Raw genomic sequence first — 25518 nt, 5'->3', positions numbered from 1 at the left:
CACGTACAGTGGACACTTCTCAACATCATGGTGATGTTTCAGCCTAAGACTTGCAAATAAGACAATTTCAAGTTTCACAGCAGAGCACCGACTTTTGAAATTTTAAAGCTTAAATTTTGTGAACTGCCAACACTACAATAGTCTTCTATGGGTTGACTTGAATAGAAAATTGCTGAGAAATTCAAGTGACCCTTTAAAATATATTTTTCTTCATTATTTATTTTGGTTCATAATTCCATGTGTATTCTGTTCATAGATGATAGTACATTCTCTAACCAAAGTAAGTATTTTTTAATTATCATTATAATTCTTTCTTTTGATAGCTTTTAAAGTTTTCTGATGAGAAGTGTGTTTTTCTTGTAAGAGAAAACTGTCCTTTGGCCTCTAGAAAGAAAAAGAAATAAGCAAATTGGAATGAGGCAATGATAAAATGCAAATTTGTGGTTAAAATACAGAGACGTTTGGCATATTTCTTTGCACATCTAGTGAACTCAGCAGAAAACCAATCAGTCTTTAAAAAAAAAACCCATGGCATTCCTATTTCTGTCCTACAGATTCTAGTGCTGATAACCTGAGCTGAAATATGAAGCTCCAATGAAATCTGTAAGGATAAATCACATTTCTGTGAGCAACTAAAATGAGATTTTGCTCTTTGTGGGCATATACAAATTCATGAATCCATTTAACACTCCAGAAGATCAGAACTGAAAAAATAATCCAAGAATCTTCTATAAGTGCAAGGAAATATGTATGCTTATGCCATTGTCTATTTTCCTTCAACATTTCAATCTCTCCTTAAACACTGAAGTGATTGTATTTCACTGGCACGAATGCCCGAAGAAAAGGATTTAGTAAAGTTTGTTGAATATTCTCCCATAAGACTATTACAAAAAATGCACATGCAACAATTCTTGCAGGAAATGCTTTCCTGTTTATCAAACCCAGATAACAGAAATGAGATCATACAATGCCACAAGCCTGTCACAACCAGGCTCAAATTTTGAAGATAGAAAATTTATGGAATACAAATTTTGAAGAAAGTATATGCAGGGGAGAGTATCGGTGTGAAAACTTTGAGGGTTTTGTGGATTGACTGAGAATTGGAGATGATGTCCACAGCAGTAAATACTTTATATCTCGAATTGTTAGCATGCGTCTGAAAACACAGAGTGATAGAAGAAATACTTAACAGGAATATTTTCAGAGCCTTTCCATAACATGTGCACATGCATGCCTGGAGCACATGTGCAAACTTATTGTCACTGTACTGTTAGTCTGTCATAAACACTGGGAATATCCTGTTTGGCCATGGCAGAGGTATGGGTCTGGTGCACACTCTGAACCTCTCCCTGCAGCACCCATCACAAAGCACCATGGAAAGACAAGGCAGCAAGTTGAATCTGTATGACTAGAAGTAGAGGAAGCCTTATGGCACAGCATGTAAAACAAATAAAGATTTTGTGTCTTTTAGGGAGGACTAGAATTTTATTAATAAGGGGTTGCTGGGAGGTAAACACTTCCTGTCATATTTTCATTAGATAATCTTATTTGGACTTCCTTTCTTGACCAAACACCCCAGAAGAAACCTTCTATGTGTTGTTTAAAATAGATCCAAATAAGCAAGGCAAAGATAGAGGTCTGACCTGAGGGGTAGAGAAAAAAAGAGACAGGGATGCATCCGGAAGGAGATGTCTTCTGCTAGGAAGTCAGTGGAAAGGTGGTACAGGTATGTGCTTGTGCCTACTCTTTTTGGAGCTCATTGGGCTCTCTAGCACCAATCCATAACGGAAAGCCACAGAGAAGAATGTGCTGAGACTGCAATTTCATTTCCTCTGAATTTTAGCTCAAGCAGATAATACTGATGACAGTGTCCTTTTTTTCTTGGGAAAGTTAGCATAGCTAACTGTTCATTTCTTCTTTCAGACAAGCAGCCATTACAGAACCACGTCTGTCTCACTCTACTTGACCTAGATCTTCCTGTCCTAGCTGCTGTGCTGTGTGTTGTTGAAAAGGCATAGGTTAAATACTCTACCGTGTATAGTCCATGATAGTGCTCAAGTGACTGCTTGTTAAGGGCTAGAAAGAGACTGTTCATCTGGATTGCCACTTTATAGACAAAATCAAGCTCCCAGATTTTGATTTGTCATATGATTTTCCTACCTAATAAGAGAGAGCTCTGCCATGCTCCCAGCTAGAGGAAAGAAGGCAAATATTTTCCCTTTTATCCTGAAAAAGAAGTAGGCAGTGTCTTTCCACATGCTCTCTGTAACCTTTGCGGTTCACCTTTTGGTCCTTAAGTTTATTATAAAAGCTCAATTCCTCTTACAAAATCACGCTTTTATGTCTTCTGTTTGTCTGGGCCTGTGTAATGTCAGGTCATTTGACATGACTTTCAGGCTGGCCAGGGTGAAATTAAATCACAACTTTCTAAAGCTATTAGCTCAGGCTCTCTGGCTTGTATAGCTCCCATTAACTAACTGTTTTTTGTGAGGCTGCCTGTCCAGTACCAGTGGCTGGGGAAAATTAAAACAGAGTAACAGTAAGTCCTGTGGTTGTGGAATGACATCACATGTGTTTGGTGTCATGCTGGGCATGTTGAGTGGCAGTTTGTTTCCCTTTGAGTGCCTTCTTTGGCAGTCATGATGTGCTGATGTGCTGTTGGAAACAGTTGTTCAAGAAAAGTCTGTGGAGTAATATTAATGAGTGGTTCCACAAGTCTCAGATATCTACCAAACTGGCCCTGGTGAAGGAGAGCTTATGTCTAAGTAGAGGAGAAAAATGAGGAAAGCACATGAAGTTTATGGAAAAGACATAAACATGACCAGATAAAAGAAAATAAGCTGAGAAGAGGGAAAATACAGGACAGAAATCAGAAGAAAAGCGAATGATGGGACGGTACCAAACATACCAAGAGCATGAGGATTGACATCAAAACAGTAGACTTTGCTATCACTGAGTTAGAAGAAAGCAGCATGCCCTTACTCTGTAGTAATGATGTCAGAAGGAGAATTCAGCAAAATGTTCTGTTTCAGGTTGTTCATGAGGCATTTGTCTTACTCAGGGAAATGGTCCCTGAATGTGGCCCCTGAATTAATATAGCACAACCAGTTATCAAAAACATTATTTTAAACTAAATTCATGTTAACTATATGATCTTTGCTCTCAGTAATTATGTACAGGGTTGTTAAACCCTAAAAAATGCCAACAACCCGAAACTCTCCGGTTTACCTCAGCTCACCTTTAAATCAATTTTTTTACATCAGAAAGGAAAACACATCGTCTGATATTAGCTGTGTGGTCACACATGTTGTTATTCACAGTTTATAAATAATTACCTGTCATCTGCCAGCTTACCTCAGTTATGGTCTGGACACCTACAGAGTTGATAGATTGTCCTGTTGGCAGCCCATGTGGCATGTAAGTGCCTCTCAGGCTTGACTCAGGAGATCTGCATTTATCAGTCTGCAGCTCTTTAACCTGCTGACACCCATTCCTAACAGGATAATTTTGCACTTGAAGTAACTGGGTGAAAATAGATGAAGCTTCTAAACTAAGCTAGAGCAAATTCAGTAGGCCACCATGAGGTCACATTCTTTTCTTAGAGTGCTTTGATCCTACTACCATGTCTTTGAATTCACTGTTTTTTCTTCTCTGCAAAGGTGTAAACCAGAATGACAAGTTCTCTGTCTTTTCTCTGTAGCATATTTCATGAGACTAGGAATTAGGAATGGAAAAGATTTTATGGATCATAGCATGGCTGAGATAGGAAGAGAACCTTTAGATGTCTCTAGTTCAGCCCCTCTACTCCAAGCAGGGTCAAGAGCAGCTCACTCAGGGCCTTGAATCTGTATTCTTCCCTTGCAACTGCAAAATCAACAGTGTTATCCTTTGAGCTTCACCCCTGCAAAGAACCTCTGCGGGTGCATAATCACCCACCTGTTTCAGTGGAAAGTCCTCCTGTTAGAGGGTGATTGCAGAACTCAGCCTTGAGCCCACTGCTGGGAGAAGGCATGGCAGATACCAAACTACCTCCCGACCCCCTCTTTCTTTGCAGGAGGTCAGCAGGGATATTCTTTTACCTGTTACTCTTAGCAGAGGTATTTCAGCATGTAACTGCCTCCTACCTACCCACCAGGAGGACGTCTGTCTACTTGTGATTTTCATTTCTGCCATTGGTCTGCCTGTATCCCATTTTGTTGATTTTTTGGCCAGGATGCATGTCTCATGTTTGCTCAGGCCCTTGTCTAGGACATGGTGGTGAACACATCTAGTTTATCCTGGAGGGGACTCTGAGCAGAGCTGACACAGATTAATAAACTGTCTGTTTTATTTGAAAATTTCTAATGGTAGCCAGAAGCTGTCTGGACACAATTAATAAATAAAAAAGTAAATAAAAAGCCACTACACTTCATTTGAACTTAATTGGCATAGGAAGAACTCACAAGGGAGCTATGTAAGGTTTTATGGGGAGTTATTTTGACAGAAGCCGTCATTTGTTACAAGACAGAAAAAAAAAAGAAAGAAAAACCCATTGCCAGAACTTTGTTTTTCATTCACACTGCTCTTCTACATTACAAATCAGCAAATGATGAAATCCAGACATGAAGAAATACAAGGATTCATTGGCTCTGGGTATAAATTTGTATTTCTTACTTATTGCTCTCATTTTTTGAACTCACAACATCTGCCATTATTTCAGAACACATTTAAATTGGAAGAGTAGAGGAGATAAAGGTATTTAGGGTGTAGAGGGAAAGAAATAGGGAGAAAAGGTTAAAAAGCGTAAGAAAGATGAGTTAACAAGGAAATTTGAGGTTTTGGAGGGGTATACATGTTTCCCATAAGCTTCTTTCTATTTTAGTATGCCCTGTACTTACATATTGGTGTTTCCTAATTATTTGTGCCCCACTTGTCTTAAATTGTGTTATATCAGTTATGTAAAATTGCTGTTAATTAGGGAAAAAACATTGAGTAGTTTCAGTACAGAAGCCCTTTTCAAGATGGGAGTCTTCAGCTGAAACGAGATGAGGGCTCTATCACTGCATGTTAAAGAAGATGATCCTTAGATCATTAGGAATCTATCCATTAGATCCTTAGGAATAGACTGCAATTTATCATACAAATTATCTGTTTTCCTTCTGAATAAAAGATGCTGTCCACATAAAATTTGTATTATATATGTTTATACTTACACCTGTATTTATTACATGGTTGTCTTCTTCTATTTCTCTGCCACCACCAAAACCTACTTTTTCTCAAATACAAAAACAAAAATTACTTTTTCTCCGGCAGTTGCTGGGGCCCTTGAGGCGTTGCATTTTCCTTGGACAGCAGTGACATCTGGTGCTCACAGCCTTAGAGCAGGAACAGCCTGTGCTTCTCACTTGTCAGGTTTTGAGCATTTTCTTGTTATTATGCAATGGAAAACAGTGCCAAGATCGTTAACGTAGTCACACCACTGTATCTATAGTGGTTTGGGTCTGCAGGGCGCTGGGGGAGCCTCTTGAATGTGAACATTTGTATGATAATCTCTGTTGAGGTAGTGCTGACCTAAGGGGGGACCAGGAGCCACAGCAGCTTTGTCACACAGCCGGGATGTAGTCACCATCCCTGGAGGTATGTAAAAGACGTAGATGTGGCACTTAGAGACATGGCTTAGTGGTGGACTTTGCAGTGCTAGGTTAACAGTTGAAATCGATTATCTTAAAGCTCTTTTCCAACCCAAACAATTCTATGAGTCTATGTTCCCACATCTCAGCTGATTGTGAAAGCATCATTTGGGTTTCTGGCTTAGGGGGGCTGTTCAAACAGCATTGCCAGGGTCCAGCCTTCCAAAATGCTCTGTGTAAAGCCCCGAATTCAGGGTTTATAATGTCCAATATGTTTCAAAAACTGCTGCACCTGAAGGAGCATTCAGTCTTTATTAACATGAAATGAAGTATTTGGAGTATCTCTAATTCAGTTTATCATTTAGTTTACACAGTAGTAGCTCTAGTGGGATTCACAGTGTGCTTGGCAATGATTTTCCTGCCACTGTATACGTGAGACACTGGCCGGTCAGAAGGAGCCTCACAAGAAGCAGGATACCACTAACCAGTTGGTTTCCTCTATCTTGCATCTCTGTGATGCACGAGCACTGCTGAATTTGCAACCGCAGCACTTGGTGCAGTGAAACCAGTGTTTGCACTGCTACAGCCCAGCATGTACATTACTGCAGTTTCCCTTCTGCCTGTTTCTGCAGTTTCCATGGTGCTGCCATGCGATGCTGTGCAAGCCACTGGGAATGTGCCCAGAGCAGGCAAAAACCAGCAGTGTCTCTACTTTTGTTCCAAAAAACACCACAAACAAAACCAGGAGTTCCCCCCAGCTTGCTGCCTTCATTTCCTGAGATTAGCAGCTGGCTGGTATCCTAAAGATGGGGAAGGCAGAACTGTAGTCTGCATGCAAAATCATATAGCCACAGAGATCCCACAGCAAGCATCTTTTCCTGCCAGAGCTGGAAAGTCACTCTGCAAGCACTGTCTTTTCCCAGTGGGACTGCAGGCATTTTCAAGAAGCTCTGCCTCTTTCCCTTCCATAGAAACACAATCTCGGTATAACATATTATCTCCAATAGTTAGGTGTTATTTCCTCTGATTCTGTTGGGTTTTGGAATTACAAACACTTCCTTCCCACAAAAGTCTCCCTAAAGAATTGGTGTAAGTTGTAGTTGATTTAGTTTGCAATTTTTGATAATACAGTAGTATATAGAAATTGGGTAGTGTCGCTTCAAATGGATTGTGAATCTAGTATCTGCTCTTGCATTACCTGCCCAAACTTTACAATAGCAGCCATGCTTGCCTGCTGCCAGGCATTTTTTGTACAACTTACCTGTGCTCAGACCATTTGCTCAGACCCCTGACGCTGTGAGAAGGGCATACACTAACCCACATCCAAAACAGGGCTCAGCCCTTCAGGAGGGATCTTTTTTTGCCCCACGCTCTTTGACCACTGGCTCCAGAAAGCTGTTCTGGGTTTGTAAGCACCTTCTTTGCTCAGCCAGCTTGAGACGGTGCTGTTTGCCAGTGGTGTGACTTAGAAGGCACTGGGGGGCTGTTGGCCTGTTGTGGCAATTATGAAGTGTCACTGGGGCCCTGGACCCCATGCACCACTTCCGTGATCCTCCTGGCCCCACCCATGGGACCTCCCACCCCCACTGCCCATTCCCCCACCACACGTGTGGAGATGTATCTGGATTCAGACAGAAATCCCCACTGCTTTGCACTACGGCTTTTCATCCTTGCAACAAGGGTAAAACCGAACATGGCGGTGTGAAGCACACAGATACTCCACATCTTTCATCGTCAACTGATAAACCACCTCGATACATCCATGGGTCTGCTCCTTCCCATGCAGGAAGACCGAGACATCTGTTCATACGTGTTTTACACTGTTTCAGGTGTCAAAATCTTCAAAACAAATTTGAAAGCCTTTTTACTATCATGACACTTTTTCAAAATCTGTTTCTTTTTAACAGCCTCAGAGCTCAGGGTAGGATCTGGAAGCCAAGCTGCATTCCCCTGAGCCTGGGACTCCCTTTCGTAAATGCTTGGCAGGGCTCTTGCTACTCTTGTATTAACCAGCACTGCTCAGGATCTGGTTGCCTCCATGCATCTCCAGGTAACAGTGAGGGTTGCACAGGTGTGATAAGGCACAACTAAATGTTTCTTGGAGCAGCACCAGTTTTTTCACTAAAGTTATGTAAACTACATTGATATGGTGGTACTGGGCAGCCATGGAACTCCTGAATGTTGTCTCCAAGCCATATTAGAGGGGAACTTTTATTCTAGCCGTCACTTCCCCCTGAGCATTGCAGCATCTGCCAGAGCCAGGAGGGACTGCCATGTACGTGGGAGATGTCTTCAACCTGGTCAGTCAGCAGACGACAACCCAGAGACCTGTATCAAACACCCTAGATGGAATTGTTTACAGCTATGTGATCTGAGAGCAGCAGAAAGGTCCTGTTCACTTTCTCCTTCCGTGTTGCTTGTGAAGAGGTATGGATGTTTTAAAACTTTATACTGCTAACCAATGGAAGTAAAAATAACACTGAGCCAGATGGCTATGGCAAGCCTCACAGAAATCACCTTTTCCAGAAAACCCCAGCTCCTTTCTGAAAGGGATTTCAGCTTTCATTCTCAACAACAGGGATGCTTCTAATTACAGTGGTTGTGGAGAAAAGCTAAAGATATATTTTAAGTGTATCATACAGAATGAGAAACTAGAAGGCAAAAGAGAGAAATACCCTTTTAAAAAGAAGCACACAGCCTTTAAAAGGCTTGTCTCTTTTGAAGCCCAAATAATGAATTACATGAATTTATACCTTGTGTTCTTGGAATTGGCAGTTGCTGTTAGATACCTATGAGAAGGAGATCTGAGAAGAAATGTGTTTCCCTTCCCATTTTATTGCTATAAAGCACAACACTACTTTGTAACCATGAACTGTTGTTTGCCATCTCCTCCAAATTAGAAACAGTAGTTCCACAAAATGGTGTTACGGAAAAAAAGAGATGGACAGGTTTACTGCTTGACTTGCTTGGGTTCTGCTTCCCTCTGGGACATAAAATATTTTTGTTTCCCAAGGGCTAATTAGTTATCTTTTCTGTGCCAATCTCCCTAGCCATAAACTGGGGGTAATAATGTACCCATTCTGTGAAGCTAATTACATGTAACAATATTTACAGAGCTCCATGAAATCTTCCTTGAGCACCACAGATGTTCAGATTTGTGTAAAATACATTGAACATTTTCATACATTTGGCAGTGTTCCTTTAGATTGTCATGCTTTGGCCTCAAAGGGCTTCATTTGAGCTATGGCAAGGGCTTGTCACACAGAACATCTGGAGATGAAACAAAATCCGTGATGTTCTTTCTCAGCTCTTGGCTGAACGGGCTGTACAAATGGCAGACTCCATCCATGGGGTGACAGCCACCAGCTGCCAAGGGAACAAGTCTGATTTGGAAGAAACTGGTTTTGCCACTAGAAAACCCTTGTTTTGGGTACTTCGGCTTTATAAAGCACTGCAGTTTCTGCCATCTAATGCTACATAAGATAATCCGATGCAGCCATGATTTTTCCTCACATCTACCCTCCAGTATGAGATTGAAAAATCAGCCCCATTGCAGCTGATATTTTACATTTTCCATTGCTACAATGGAATCAGTTGTTCTTGGTACTAATAGCACAGAGGAGTCCTTTTGGCATAGGAAATACTACCCACATGTTGCACTGCAATGCAGAAGACAATGGGAGAATATATCCAAAAGCCTCTCCAACATTTCTTTTTGCGGAGTACCCGAAAGCTGCCTATTAACAGCTGTCTTGGAGAAAAAAAAAGAGAAAACATGTGGAAAAAAGGTATGTTAAATACTTAGTGAGGTTAGTAAAAATAGTACAATCTGTGATTGCTACACTTGAAAAAACTTCAAAGGGAAAATGTGTTCTTTATTTCTTTTTTCGTGGTAAAGATATTTAAAGCTGCCTGGTTGTTTATCAAGATGTATCTAACAGGCCTTCTCATAGTCATGTGACTGCTTTGCCATGGAACTGCATTTATCACACCACTTTTTATACTTTGCATTTTTAACATTTTGTATGGATTACCCTTGTGCTAAATAAAGGAAGAAGCATTTGTTCGCTTTGGGAGGTACCATCTGGTTTGAGTTTAATCAGGAGGAGGAGGAGGACCAGCCTCCAGTGCAACAATACAGAAGGAGCCCAGAGCACCAGGGTGGGTGAGGTTTGTCCATGCAAAGCAACCCCACTGGCCCCATCAGCCTCACTAAAAACATGGCTCACGCCTGGGCAAGGGACGCACAGTGCTCTGCATCCCCACTAGCCTAGCTCTGAAAACCAGTAAATATTTTTTTTTCCCCTTGTGTCCTTTTTGAAACATTGCAGCAAATGATTTAGGAGTTCAGGAATGTCTCTTAAAAGCATTGACAGGTATGCATAGTTACCTTGCAACTGCTAGAGCACAGCGAAGGCAAGGCTTTACTGAAATCAAAATGCCAGCAGCTTATCAAAGGATCTGGAAGCTACACGAAAGGCAGAGGCCTTTTTGAAAATAATGCAGACCCCTGAGACACAAATAAGTATTGTCTATTGGTAGAGTAGAAACAAGAGTCACATCCACTAGATTCAACAGCTATCGCCTGACCAAAAGCTTGGGCTGGTCTTTTTAATGGACTCATTTCCCCACTGATCTTGTGCCCTTGTTACTGTCACTGTTGGTGGGAGCTGTATATGCACAGCACAGCTGAAAAATCTTTTACTTTTCTGTGTTTTGTCTAACTTAAGAAAGCCCTAAAAATTTTTTTCAGCAAGTATTTAGTAGGAAAATCTGTTCTTGTTACAGAATTCAATAGAGCTGACTTTTTTAAAAACAGTCAGGGACTCTGGAGAGGATATATTTCCCTTTGTGTTTACAGTACCTCCTACAACACTCCTGTTTAGTTTAGGGAACCCTTTTAGTTTCACCCCTATCAGATTCTATGAACATTTTTGATATTCAGTTAGTACCATTGTCTTTTAAAACTAGGCTAAAATGTGAACCGCATTGCCTAAATATACCATCCATCTCTAATGGCTATTAATGGATTTATGAATACCATAAAAGCTTTCAATTGATATGCTTAGTTATAGCACAACCATAACAAAACCCACCTGGAAAAACTGAAAAGATATAATATCAGAGATGTTTTTAACACTAGTTTTACAATGTTAATACCACAGGCTTTCTGGGTAGAGCCTATGTAGTGTTGTTACCCTACCTGTGCTTGTGGGGGATTGCAGAACAGGTTAAAACAGTCATGTGGGGCTAGGAGAGTCTTCCCAGGCCTTTGATTCCAGCTGGCAGTCCCAAGTCACATCTGCAACTGCATAAAATTAAGTTTCCAAGCTGCCCAGCACAAGCTCCAGCACAATACAACCCCTTGCCAAACGCTATTCAGTGACGTCCAGGGAGATATATGTCCAAGGGGAAGGGGGTGGGGGGTGGGGGGGTGGGGTTACCTCTATCAAAGGCAGGGAGCAAGTCCTTCCTCTCAGAATACGCTGCCTATAAGGTCCTCATGCCCCCTGTTAGCTAGAAGTGTGGGCACACATAACAAGCGGATTTCCAGAGGTTGTACAGGTTACAAGCCCCTAAAGCAGAATGAAGCCCAGACAAACAGCAATGTCTGACAATACACAAGCAGCTGGATGCACATTACCTTTTCACACTACGTTTTCAAAGACAGTTGACCAGGCGTGGCTTTGCAGTGATGCAAACCCTGCCTATTTCAAAAGAAAGATTCTTGAGGTAATATGTTCCAGCTGAGTTTACTTGTCTTTGACAGTCCTTTTGCTCCATGCATGTGTGCATGTATACCAGACAGGCTGACCTGTGTGACTTCCCCTGATCCGGTATGCAGCTGGGAGCCATTGCTGGCCATCTGCTGAAGCCTGAAGGGTGTTTCACCTGTTTCTTTCTTCCTTGCAAAATGGCAGAAAAACAGGCAAGAACATTTCTAATAGTAAGCTGAAAATATCTTAGTGGATGCTGGTGAAAGAGTGACTGTTGCTGCAGGACAGGTCCATACTGCTCGATAAGTTGAGAATAAGCATGTGAATTATAAGATTTGCTCTAAGTGATAAGTTCTCACAGGTAAGTTGCAGTAAAAGGCACACAGGAAAATGGAAAACCAAAGATATACAGGGGGTGTAACCTTTACAGCTCGATACAGCTTGGACTTCTGGTCTGACAACAAAATCCCTAGTGATCTTCCCTCTTATTTATGTGGGGACTGATTGCTTTCCCTTTCACCCCAGCAATCTAAACCCACTCACTTCAGAATCACTCATTCCTAGTGGAGTGAAGATATGGCAAGCCCAGGGCTGGTACTGGGTGCAGTTTGACACGATTCATCTCCATCTTCATCCGCATCTGCAACATCTCAAGTAGGAACACAGTTGCTGTAGTGCCAACGGAAACTAGAAATTGCCTCAACTCATCTAAGATCAGACTCAACCTTTGCTAGTCAGAAGGGTTACTTGCTTTCCAGTAACTACAGAGAAGCCTTATGATGCTGCCCCAAGTGCACATTACTCAGATAATCTTTAAATGGTATGAAACTGAAACATATGAAACTATGAATGTGTGGAACTGCCTAGGACTTCTCAGCATGCCAGACAAGGAGCAGCTGAAAAATTGTTCTCAGACATATCTCTGTGTAAAACATCGGCTGGCTTTCATAATGTCATAAAGATTTAAGTGGCCTTTAAATTAAGTTTCTGCGGGAAGTCTGTAAACTTAGGTTCATGGAAGAGAAGCTGCTAGAAATGGGAATTTCTTTTTTTTTCTTGAATTGTTCTGCAGAAAACACAGATAATTATACTGTGTTATGTTAACCAACACATATACACTATTTCATATGCCGTTAGCTTTCAAATGCCTTCCCAACAGTGCCTTAGCCTCCTGCCAATGTTTCCTCTCAGGCAATCAGAAGACCCTGCTTCCCAGGTTGGCACATTTCTCCTCAGCCCAATGCCAAAAATTTTGAGCCAGGTTGCAATTACCAGAAGAGCTGTTATGAGCCATTCAGCCTGCAAGTAATTCTGAGGTGAAGAAAGCATTTTAAAAGTGACAGGCTAAAAATAAAATTTTAGTAAAACCAAGATCACTCTTCTGGGCTTGTGTAGGCAGACCAGTATTAGCAAGTATTTTATTGTGCTGAATGCTGTTCCGGAGAATCAACACTACATGCTTTGCAAAAGGTTTGTAAAAATTATTAGCATTTTCAGCTGTTTCCATCTGGAAAGGCCCAGATGGAGGCTCATAAAGAGCCCTCATATTCCAGAAGTGCTGAGAATAAGGGAAAGAGGAGATCTAACTGTGAAGTTCAAATGCTAGCTGTACAGCTTCAAGAAGCCCCAGGGCTCAGAGCCTGTTAAGACAGAAGTGTTCTTGGACATGTCTCGAAGCAGCGTTTGGGTGTCTAGAGAACTTTAAGACAAAAATGGAGTCATTTCACCTCTGGGGTTATACAGCATGTGAGCTGTGGTTTACAGGATGAAAGATGTTACATCTGTGTACTTTAACTCTTGCTTAAAGTCAATTCGAGACGTTTAATCCATCTTCATGTCCCATAAGTCACATACAGCTTCATCTAAAAGCAAACATAACATTTATGGAATTAATGGAATTTCTCACAAGCATATAAAAAAACAAGTGATTATTTTTTTTCCTTCACAGAAACTTTGTGTCATGTTTACCAGTAGACAAAATTGTAAGATTCCAGCTTATTCTGCTGAGCCTTGGTGAAGAAAACACAAGATTAATATCACGAGGAGTGTGCAGTAAGTAATTGATCAGTATGCTCAGTTGACAAGCTATAATTCACAACTTTTTTTAAAAAATATAGTCCATTTTCCCATAACATAACCCTTCAATAGATTATTCTTAAGTAAGTGATAAACAAATTGTTTTATTTTTGAATGGAACTTCCTTAGAGGGTAAAACACTCTCAGGGAAGAATGGGTACTCCCAGAAGGTAATACCTCAAGACAGCACTCTAACAAAAAGAGTAACAAACTTTCTGCTGCAAGCACTCTCTACTTTAGGAAGATACTCAGACCACCAGCCTAATTTGATACCTCACTTTTAGGTAGCTGAACCTAGGTAATCTCGGTGCTACTTTGTATCATTCTGTAAACATCCACACTTTTTTTTTCTTTTTTTGTACACCATGAGCTATCTAAGCACAATTGTGAAAGATACTATTAGGACTAAGAACTAGAACAGATTTTTTTACAGCTGCCTATAAACAATTGTCAGCTCACCTTTTCCTGAAAAAATATTCCCAAATGTTTTGGAGTTTCTGAGAGTTTCTCTTTCATAGATTTAAAACTGGTCTTCTTTCCAGCTCCTTTGATCTCCATCAGTCAAGGAGACCCAGGGAGTTCAGCTGCCCTTCTCATTTCCAGCATCTGATTCTGATAGAGAATTTGTACAGAATTATATTTTGGCTGTACCTTTGGCAGAGTTACAGTACTGTTTCTGTAGACTTGACTGCTTTCCCTGAGTGGGCTTGCTATTAAAAGTCTTTGGGACCCAGCTCTGCTGAAGAAATCTGAGGCAGAATAGGTAGGAAACCAGTGGGCAGATGTTCCTCCTTATGCAAGGCTATTTTGCCCATACAAAATGATGAACACAGGACATGCTGCACTACCACTAACTTCCAGGGAGCTCTGGTAGGTTCACTGACACAGCTTACAAGTCCAAATTCCTAAGAGTGAATGTGCTGGGAAGATACAGGGCCATGAGCAGAAAGCACGCTTCCCAGGGAGCTGACCCCAGTGGACGGGGGCATAGCGAGCTAAGGCAGCAGCCTGTCTAATAGCTGGGTGGCATCCCCTATATGCCTACCTCAGACATTTTGAAGACACTTAGAAGACATTTTTTATTTGAAGTAAGACCAATGGGAGAGGATGCATGTAAGCAGTAGTTAAACACTTTTGCCAAAAATACAACATTTCACGTTACTGCAATGCAGTTTTCAATTCTATCTATAGGATACATATTTTATGGTTAACTCTTCTGTTTAGTCTTAGGCAGTTTAAATTCCATGACAACATATTGGACCTTTTTTAAAAAAAAAAAAAATTGCTACATTGGGCAAAATTTCCCTCCAAAGTATCTTTATATATCTTTATGTACCATTATGATGATGTTAGGTGGTATGATTTTAAGAAATATTCTATGCTATCATCATCTACTGATACCCATGGAGAATACATGGTCTGTAATTTTGAAAATGAGCCACTGACTCTACTCATACATGCCAACATCGTCCAGACAACTTAGGAGAGGAGGTGAACCTGAGTTGTCCTGATCTGCTGAAAGACTAAGGATTTACACCTATGTGTATATGTGCACACCTTGGGTGCTGAGGATCATTACAGAGAGCACTGGACATATGGCTTGTTAATACCAAAGTGCTTTTGCTTGTGAAGCCTAGGTTCTCTAGCACATTTTTTGTTTGAAATTGGCAGAATTTACCCTTTGCAAAAGGATGTCATTAGAATCACGTCATATTCAAACCCAGTTTTTAATCTTTCAAAATGCACGTCAATATATATGGTAAGAGCCAAGATACTTTCCAAGAAGAAGAGGGCTTTTTGACTAGAAAATTTATGTAAAATTTCCCATTTTTTTTTTTCAAAAAATATGTTTTGTTATCTCTGTTTTCAATAAAAGCCAGCAATTGTATTGCATAAATACACATTCTTTTAATTTCACTTGCAAGAACAGCAGTTTCCTGATTATTTCTATTTTGAAGCATCATTGAACTGATCTGAGTGGGTCATTATGACCTGTTATACACAATTTCAGTAATACACTGACTAAAAGCTGAAATATGCTTTTCTTTAAATAACATTAACTCCACCTCCTTTAATTCTTCATAGCTTACTGACTTTAGATGCCTGTCTCATCCAAATGCAGTCAAGGCAATTTCCAAGCCGCTGTTGAAAAGAAAAAATGTATTCAGCAACAGTGAAAGACACATTACATAAAGAAGAAAGGGTTTCTTCTTTTTCTTCTTCACCGCTACCTTCCTTTCCTGACCTTAGGTTTATATTCAACTGTGGGATCTGAACTGTGAAGCAAGGATTGAGGAATAGAGGAACACTGAAGCTCAATGTCCAGGCATTACTAGCTGGGATGAATAACCGATTGAACTCTGAATTGTTGCCAACTACTTGACTGAATTTACTTTTCTTTAAACTGACTGGAGGAATAAGATGGAAGAAAGACTTTCTGTACAGCAGGGGGATACTCAGAGGTGCTTTATTAAATTTCAAGTCTGGAAGAACCCTCTAAAGAAATTCTTGAAATGTTTTGGCATGCATCTCTGTGGTGTAATTAACATCATTAATGTCTACAAGTACCTGTTCTGTCAGAACCTTTGATCTCTGTACTTTTGAACATAGTAAGAGTTTTTTCACAGTAGTAACCTTTCTCATTGTCATGTTACCCTTTTTTCCCTCAAAACATGCCACTGAACAATTTTACCGCTCAATTTTATGCAGGATATAGAACTCAACATGTCTTCTCTTTGGAATAATTACAAAAAGCAACAACAAAGCCTGAAAATTAGGTAATCAATATTTTCTTCGTATTGTGGGCAAGGAAAATGAATGAAACTGCCCATACAACAAACCAGTCTTAGCTAGTGAATATTTTTTCTTTTGATGCCAGAATATGCTTTTACTGAATCATACATTACTAGCATGTTTTTAACCTAGTGTTTGGGGATTTGTTTTTATTAATATAAGCAAGTTTTTAAGCAATTAAACCAGTCCAATTGCTGTGATATTGTGCTTTGCACAGGTTGCAAATGATTACATGTCCACAATAAATAAGACGTAGAAAACACTGTCCAATAAGAAGTCTGAGGAGTATGTCCAACTTGTCCTGATATTTCAGTCCAGCCTCCCCTTTTCCCCTGGAGTCCAGGCAGAACAGTTCTCTCATAAACAAACATTGCTCAGGCAGCCCAGATGTGCTTGTTACCAGCCATCAGAAAGTTGGTGAGAGATAGTGATGGGCACAGGAACTGCTGAAGCAGATACAGTGGCCTCACCCTGCAACTCCCTTCATCAGGTTCCAGCTGCAGCAGCACACGTGTACTGCATTAGCTGGAGAGAAGAAGCTTAATGCACCAAGTCTCTCACAAAAACAGCTCCTGTCATTAGACACTAGTTCAGCCATGAGAGCTTCACTGCGGAACCACATCGCATCTGTTTCTTTGGAACCTTAAAAATAATACATGAGAATTACCTCAAAACCTGGGAGAACTTAGGGCTAATTTTTTTGCCTAACTACTTTTCTGATGGAAAAACGTAAATAACATAGTGTCAGAAAAAGCTCAGAATTTGACCAAACACAAAGTCAAATTCTAATTTCATGTTCATTGCCAAAAAGCTACGCTCTCTTTAGCTACAACTATTTTCACTTGTACACACTATTAATCAGAACCTTGCTAGACAGTGGAAAGTACCTCTCCCATTCATAAAGCTGTGTAGTATTCATCCCAGGAGTACAAAGTAGAAGTAATGCATCTTTGATGTTCTGGATCTTATCTGAAAAAATAGGTCTGCAACTGTATGGCCTGGAAAGAAACTGTTAAATACTCAGAAATTAATGTATTTTTAACATTTACTAAAATGCAGTACTATTTGAAAAAATAATGAACGTATACCTTTGCTAGCAAGCTGTTTCTTGATAGCAAATATGTAAATTCATTATTTTTCAAATAATGAATTAGGTTTGTGCTAAAGCAACCAGAGGGAATACAATAAACCTTAAATGATTCCCACTGGATTTTAGGCCTAAAGTTCCCTTTATGGAATCGTATCCAGTTTCCCCCCCAGTCTAAAAGGCTGTAACTTCCAGCCCATCCACAACCAGTCAGCACTGCTGTCCCTCTCCAGTTGTGAGGGTGAGAGATGCTGGCTGGCTGTGCATGCACAGTGTTGTGTCTGCTCTGTTCCCTTTCAGTGGCCAGCCAGGAGGTTGCCCATTTGCCTTGCTGTGCCTGCTCTGCTCTGGGTGAAGGAGAGCCCTGAGCTGGGAAAGCCATCTGGAAAGTGGGTGCATGACCCAGCAGGCAGGAAGCCTGCAGCAAGGGCAGATATTAGGAGATGCCTGAAAAAAGCAGAAAATGACAGAGCCAAGCTTCTGAAGCAACAGAAAAATTCTTTCTTAGAGACCCAGAGGCACCAGGGGTGAGGTTGTGCAAGACAGCTGGGACAATATGACAGCTTGCTGCCACCAAAAGTGAGTGTTTTGTGCCGCTTCAAAAAGCTGGGGGTGTCAGACAAACACAAGAGCTCATGCAAAAGGAGAAGACAAGTACAGTCAGAGGAGGGAAGTAAGCCTGGCCTTTGGGGCAGCCACTAGCTCAAATTTCTCAGGAATACTCAGCCTGTGTGGAGCCTGCTGCAACCCAAAACACCATGAAAGTTGCTGGACTGAGCCAAAAAATTGTGAGGAGAAAGCAGATTTGCTTAAAAGGTCTGTTATATTATCATGTTCTCACTCAGAAGAAACTGAGTTTCCGTATTTTAAACCTTGATTGTTCTTATCTAGCTAAACTTAATGTTAGAAGTTCACAGCCCTCTGGGTGAATATGGTGTGTCCACAGTAAAGAAAAGTCCAGTTAGGCTCACCTCTAAGCTTTGTACAGCTCAAGGTCCTTTCACAGTTAAAGAGCTCCTAGTCTGAATTACTTGGGATGAAATAAGACCGAGAGCAGCCCCCCAAGGAAATTTGTGGGAACAGTTTATTTGGCAGGGATGAGCTGAAGGCAGCAATAACCTATGGACCCATTATAGTTGCAGCTGCAAGAGAACGTGCATCCACAGTTTCTGTAAACATCACTTCATCACTTCACATTCAGAAATGTATAATTACCCCTCTAAAGCCTACATACGATCTCAGAAAAGACATTTTACACAGGAAATGGAGAACAAATCAGTATGAAAATGCTATTAATAACAGTAGTTTTAGATTAAATAAAAAAGAAGTTTCACCTTAGCCTTGCTTTGAAAAACCACAAGTGGGGTTTGAAAAACCCCATGAGGTTGATAGTGCTTTTCTGGAAAATAATTCTTTTGTTTTCTTTAATGGGTTTGGAAATGAATATAAAATAAACATTTTACTAGAAATAGGTAGCACGGTGAACTATAGATAATATTTAAAAAACAAGGAAGAAAAAATATTAAGAGCTGCGTGTCTTAGGAAGGGGGGTGTTTCTTTATAGCCCCCGTTTTCAGCCTGTATACCCATAAGCATATATAGACTGGGAGGTCTGGAGAAATAAATCCTTTAAGCAGGGTTGGGTAACATCAGTTGGGAAACTATATGATAACAGAAATCAGAAAAAAATGGTGACTGTATCTGTAGAAACAAATGCAAAACAGTCAGGCATGACAACTTAGTCAAAAGGAAATACAATTCATCAATTCCTCCAAAAAAAAATTGGAGGAACCAGTCAAAAATAAGTCTTCAAAAACTAAAAGAATTTAGGTTCCATCCAATGTTTTTACTGCTTTTCAGAGGTGTTTCTGTGCAATTGTTACATTACCTCCTAATGACCAAATGCATTTTAAGCCTTTTAACCAGCAGGAGAGTCTGAGCTCATCTCTCCAAGCCGTATTGCTGCGATTTCTGTAAGAAATATTGTTTTAGAAGCCAGAAGCCCTTTCCTTCTGTTGAGCTGAAAGTTAGGCTGCATTTCTCTCAGCTTACTCATTATTCACCACACCATCTAATTAAGCGGGTTGAATCTTGGCCACATCACGTTTCAAATGAGTCACATAAAGGATTTTCTAACAAAGTTCTTTTAAGATTGGTTGGAACTTCAAGATGTTATGACTCAAATGTCAAATATCTAAAATAATTTTGATATTTACATGAGACACAATTTTATACATTTCCTCCCCGAGAAATAAAATTCTGAGTTGAGTATGAAGTGGCTGTAATGCAGATCAAACATCACCTCCACTTGTTTTTCTTTAAATGGACTGCTAAGATATTTCTCTAAGTGATTAGGAGGAAACATTAAGGTATTCAGTAATCCCAAATTCTGGGATTGAAAGGCATGGGAAGGGAGAGGAAAAAGGCCCAAGAGTCTGGGTGTCCAGTGTGTCTGTACCTCCACCCAGTACACAGGAATGACCTATATCCTGCAGTGGAAGAAGTCTGTGGAAACACCAATCCTCCTGCCCTCCTGATGGAACAACCCCTGCTTCTCTGCCTCCACAGCAGACTGAAGTCATCATTAACCTGTCGTGGACATTATTGTTGTGTTATGTGCAGTCGCACACTTCTGGATTGCAGCAGCTTCAACAGGCAAGCAAGACTCACCCATTTTAGGAAAGATGTTGATAATCACATCATCACTCCTGGTTTTGAAGGATTTCAGAGCTTCCAAACTTCCTTGGCTGCTAAGAGCCTTTAAGCTACAAAATGCCTTTGCAGGAAAAAAACATCTTTTTGCCTTTTGAATTTTTCAGTGACTGTTTCCCCATTTCTGGTCAGCCTTGTTCCCTTGTTCATCTCCTTGCAGACACTGAGATGCACATGGCTTTCTGTTATCTAGATAGCTTTTGCTATCACCAGTATGAAGTAGTAAAGGGCATGTATTTAGGAATAGATTAAAATGTTGCTAAATCTAAAATTATGGGACATGGTTGCTTGTCTCTTTTCACCCATGGAAGCCCAGAGTTAGACAAAGTCCTACTTTTCTGGGAATGAAAACCTACAAACCCAGAATTGCCATGTTCAGAGAAACACACCTCAGTGCAAAGCAGTTTCACATGGGCAGCTCTGGAACAGAAGTTTAGAAAATCTGACAGAGAAGCAGGCTGTGAGTGGTTCAGCATCGGAGCTGAACCTGCAACCCTCAGGGAGATGTAGGGCAGGGCCCAGCGGCAGGGCCTGACCACCCCAGCCAGGGCAGCCCCGGCCCCAGGGGACACTGGTGGGCTGAGGATGGGTCAGGACATGGGCCCTTGGATGGCTCCAGCTTGCAGGGCCTGTGGCTAGACAGGACTGTGAGGAGCTGGAGCCCACCCTGCTGCAGCACTGCTGGGGCAGGGGCTGACAGCCCTGGGAGCTGACATGGTGTCCTGGGCCATGGGCAGGGTGGGGCGACCCCCAGGGGCCTGAGCAGGGTCAGTCAGGGCTTTGACAGGGCCTTAACAATTTCCTGGTTTTGTTAATTGCATTTTTGGTTGCTGGTTGCTCCATTTTTAATCTTAATTTGGTGCGGGAGTCCTGCAGATACATGTCTGGAAATATGGCGGAGGAATCCCTCTTCCAAGGAACTGAATTCCCTTTGCCAGATGGAATTGATATTTCCTCAACTTTTCTGTTTTTCCAGAAGAGTGGTTGTGACAAAAGGTTGTGCATCATGTTCTGCACAGATGTAGCAAGGACATCTGCACCAGCAAGGAGGGTGTGTAAAGCATACTTACGTAGCATACATATATTTATTGTCGAAAAAATGCAGTTTTAATAGTTTAGCAACAGGGTCATCAAGGGGCTTCTTGCCCCCATCCTTCCCTTCAAAAGCCATGGTTCTTCCCACTTGCCACTTACCTAACTGTCCCCAGAGAGGCCAATGGGAGCAAGCCACTCCAGAAAACAAATAGGTGTTCATTACTTGTTCATGCTCATTACTGAGTTTGTGGCAGTAAGAGCTCAAGGAGTCCCACTCTGCACCACAGTGAGTAGTTTGCCAAAGCATCAAAGGCCTTTCTGACCTTGCTGCATAAATGTCAACACCATGGTAACTGTAGCAGTTCTAAATCTAGATTGTCATGTTCTCCCTCTACACAGACATTTAGGGGTTCAGACGTCACTATGCGCCAGGAGGAGAGATGCTGTGTTGGTCCCTCTGCCTCGCCATTGACTGCTGCAGAGGCATCACTCACCATCTCAGGCCATGAAGCAGCCACAGGGACACCACGAGGCTGGTACTATGATGCCTGTGCACCATGTTCCTCCAGCAAGGATGCCGGACATTCACTCAAGACACACACATTTTATTTGGTTGCACCAAGCAAAGTACATGCCCTAGACCCAGACAACACCTAAGAATTACCATCTTAATGCTTGTAGGTGCCAGATAGATCTCTGAGGGATTTCTCTCTTTTCTCATGGGGAGAAAACATGGGGACTGTCCACCTTTGGAGAACCTTTGGAACATGACTTGCTGTCATGCTGCTCATCTGCTTATTCTCAGGCCTTGCAGTACACATCATATTTCATCTTTTCCGCCAGCTTTGTTCCTCCTAGGCAAGCTTCAAATTTTCGGTCCATTTCTTCATTCTGAGCTTTAGAAAAGAGGTCTCTCCAGTTCCCAACAACTCCTGGTACAAGAAGTATCAAAAGCTGAAGGCAGCCAGTCCTCAGACAGAATAATATCTAGGCAGCAATGGGGTAGAACCTCAGAATCTTTGCCCTCATGAGGCTGGAAGGATCGGATTTATGCCCCTGAGGTTGCCTGGAAGAGGCAAGATAGCAAAAGTAGAAGTACAGGCTGCAGCCAGGCCACAAGGAGCATTGCTGGTGGGCTGCCTGCATGCCTTCCCCCCGCCCCCCTGCCCCACACCCACACCCACACACAAGGGGGTTTCCAAGGTGATTTCATGAAGCTTTTACACAGAAGAGAGTGGAGCCTGGTTTTGTCACAAGGGAAAGCTCATTCATGCATTCCTCCTCCTGAAGGAGGAAGTTATCTGAGACAGTGGGACAGATGGTAAAAAGGGGAGTAGTTAAATCATTCTTCCTCCAAGGAGTGGTGAAAGAAAGGGATAAAAGCAAGCCCATGCCCACGGTAGTCAGAAACCAAAGACTCATGATGCCATGAAGTACAGCTGGGCTGCCAGAGCTCTGACCCTGGCCCCAGGTAGGTCAGGGACCATCTCTGGGGCCACCACAGACACACCCGTTAAGAGGAACTATATTGAAACCATTCCTTAGTTCTCACTGGGTACGTAACAAGAAGGTGCCTGCGAGGTCAGCAGGGCAGTGAGAACCCTTGAGGTTCAAGAGACTCTTGTCCCATTAGCACACCTTCTCCCAAAGGTGACTTTCATGAAGTGACATGTGCAGCCTGGATGCATGACCAGCCTCATCACCACACTGCTGGGCAATCACCACACCACAAGCCCTCTGTAAAAAGTAACCATGCAGCCCAAGCAGATTTAGTTCATAACTGCTGGCATAACCTACACCAGTGTTGGCCTGCACCTTCACACCTCACTTGGCTAGCTAACCAGGGCTGCCACAGGGAAATAGAGCAACATGGAAGCAATGGCTGAGGACCTTAAGCCTGGCACTCTGGTACGTTTCTCCCAAATCTCGTTAATGGCAGAAGCTGGCTGTACAGTATGCCACAGAAGAGATCTCACCCACACTTGTCTTTCCAAGAAAGCCCAGTGAGCTCATGGCTAAGTGGGGAAACCTACTCAGAACTCCTTCTGGGGTTCTACTTTAGAAGATAGATTCTCCATTTTCAGAGACTTACCCTTCCGGAAGAGGATGTCCCCAAACTTTCCATGGGTTTCCTTGGATTTCTCTTTCATAGCCTGGAAACCGGTCTTCTTCGCAATTCTGGGGAAATCTTCCTCACACAGGGAGAATCCAAAGAAGGCAGCAATCCTTTTCATTCCCAGTACCTGGTCCTGGCCAGAGGAACATAGCACAGAGGTGAGACCAAAAGGCTTGACACCATGGCTGTGGTATGGAGCAAGCATCTGATGGGAAGTGCAGCAGAAGAGGCTGTTTCCCATAGTGTCAGCAAGGAACTCTAAGAGCTCTAACAGAGGGAACCTACATGGTATCCTCAGCTCCAAGGCCTTTTCTTCTCTCCCGAAAGCAACTGTGCCTGTGCCAGGTATGAGTACTTCTACAAATAGGCAAGGCTATCCTCCTCCTAAACCCCACAAGCTTCACCCAAACATAAAAGAGTAGCTTAGAAAGGCACAGCCTTCTAAAGAGGCAGACAAGCTTGATCCAAGAGTTTCTTCTTCCCCACAGCCATACGTATCAGGATGGGTGCACAGTGTGCTCATCAAGGAAGAGCTGGGTGAGATGCCACACCTCTTTGAGTTCCTCATAGCTTATCATCATGATCCTCTCATGATCAATGTACTTGTTCCATTCCACTAAGTGGTCAAAGTAGGAACCCCAGGCCACTGCAGACAAAGAAGAGATATAGTTGTGCAGAGTATTCCCCAAAACAGGCCCTTATGAAATCAGAGGAGTCAGCCCAGACAGCTCTCTAAGCTTGGCACCAGGATGGTGGAGTGGTGACTGGCTCAACATGTCTGTTCTTTCAGCTGAGGGCAGTGAAGGATCCCCCAGTTCTGGCCACTAGGTAGCACCGAACCACAAGTTCTATTGCAGGAATGGAAAAGTCAGGCTAAAGCTTTCTCTTCATTCTGAGTTAGCGAGAAAAGAAACTGATTCTTTGGTACTCCCTGTTTCTGCCATAACATGTGCCTGTCTGCCTCTCCTGGGAGTGCCTTGGTAAGACATGTTGGAGTAGGACTCCCACGCACAGGGTCCTGTGTATGCCCCTCACGTAAGGAGGAATGACAGAGGATGCAGGGTAAAGTACATTTCCCATTCATGAAGGCTACAAAGTACTCATCCCAGGAGGCAAAGGATGGCAGCACTGGCATGTTGTTGTAGAAGTGGTAATAGGAGACAGCGGTGTCTTTGGGGTTCCGAACCAGCACAAGGATCTGGAGGAAGAAAACACATAATTTGGTTCTGATTTGGTGACTGGTCAAAACACCATCTTCTGAAGACATCACATAGAATCACAGACCATATAGAGTGCTGGTCTAATTCCTTTTCTTGACCAAGAAATCAGAGCTTTGGCAAGCCACTGGCTACTAATGCAAGCTTCAGACTGAAAACAAGATGCTTTTCAGTGATGCCTTTGGACATATTTCTGAGCTAGTTCCAATCTAGAGAAATGAGTTCATGGGCTACTGAACAGGAGAGCCACAATCAGGCTGTGGGTTTACCCTGCTTCTATTTGCAGCAATTTCCATTCAAGACTATCTCAGCCCCAGCTTGTGATGGATTTTCCACAGATACCCTGGCCTCGGAGGCAAGTTAAAGCCAAAGCAAACTGCTTTCCTTGCTTGATTTTTTGACACAAATGTGGAAGCATCTTTCTGAAGGACATTTGAAGGAACAGTGACACCCAGCAACAAACCCACGGATAGTAACCTCTTGAGTCAGCAAAGCTGGTGCTGTTCACAACCCCAGCATAGAGCACTCTGCCTATTCAGCCTTGGAAATGTGCCTGTGCATTGACCAACCCAGGTGAAAGTGCAGAAAATACATCACACAGACAGAGGAAAGCTAATTTGCCATGGAAAATCTTTTGCAGTGTGATGCAAAAAGAATACTCACCTTAGCCTTGCTTTGGAGAATGGATGGGGGCAGGAGATGAGGTGGCAGATGGGTGAGTATAACTCTTCTGGAAGGCAGTTTCTTCATCCTCTTTAAAGCAAATAGGAAGAAATGTAACAAGGCAGAATGTAGCTTATTCAGTGACATGTGCCTTTTCAGGAATTTTGGGTAATAAGAAAACATAAGACCATAGAAGAAAGATTTTATCCCTTAGAAAACCCACGGGGATACCCTGGTGGTGTAGGCTTCTGCCAGCCTCTGCCACAAAGCACTATTTCACATGAGACAGGTCTAAGGAAAGGACACCAAGAGAAAGGTCTTACTGATCAAAGCCACTGGGTCAAGGGCTGTGAAGCCCCCTGTGGCTTCTCAGCACTGTCTGTGCACTGAGGCCCTTGTGTTGACACACCAAGGGCAATAGCACATGGTACTTGTGTAGACCATAGCTATTGTTAAGGCTCTAGGCTCTCCATTACCTCTGAGATCAGCCATT

General features: G+C 42.2%; 1 protein-coding gene across 5 annotated transcripts in view; it reads right to left on the bottom strand.

The window, feature by feature from the left end:
* LOC101910735 (sulfotransferase 6B1-like) overlaps positions 1-25518 on the bottom strand; it is a 30109-nt gene that overhangs the window by 1747 nt on the left and 2844 nt on the right. For 2 of the 5 annotated variants that reach the window (XR_008748160.1, XR_008748161.1), the window contains exons 3-9: positions 25026-25115; positions 24217-24343; positions 23697-23791; positions 23122-23278; positions 13862-14014; positions 11870-13188; positions 10813-10917 (exon numbers count right to left, since the gene is read on the bottom strand). Coding sequence is in view for 3 of the 5 variants with exons in the window: in XM_055810922.1 (XP_055666897.1) it covers positions 21831-21961; positions 23122-23278; positions 23697-23791; positions 24217-24343; positions 25026-25115 (600 nt within the window). In the remaining 2 variants the exon portion in view is untranslated. Of the gene's footprint in view, positions 1-10812; positions 10918-11869; positions 13189-13861; positions 14015-21618; positions 22096-23121; positions 23279-23696; positions 23792-24216; positions 24344-25025; positions 25116-25518 lie in introns of those variants that run through there. The other 3 variants (XM_055810922.1, XM_055810923.1, XM_055810924.1) reach the window with 3 other exon arrangements.

This window comes from Falco peregrinus, chromosome 7, assembly GCF_023634155.1.
Source record: "Falco peregrinus isolate bFalPer1 chromosome 7, bFalPer1.pri, whole genome shotgun sequence".
In the NCBI taxonomy this organism is placed as follows: Eukaryota; Metazoa; Chordata; class Aves; order Falconiformes; family Falconidae; genus Falco; species Falco peregrinus.
This window is presented reverse-complemented; position numbering and strand designations above follow the sequence as displayed.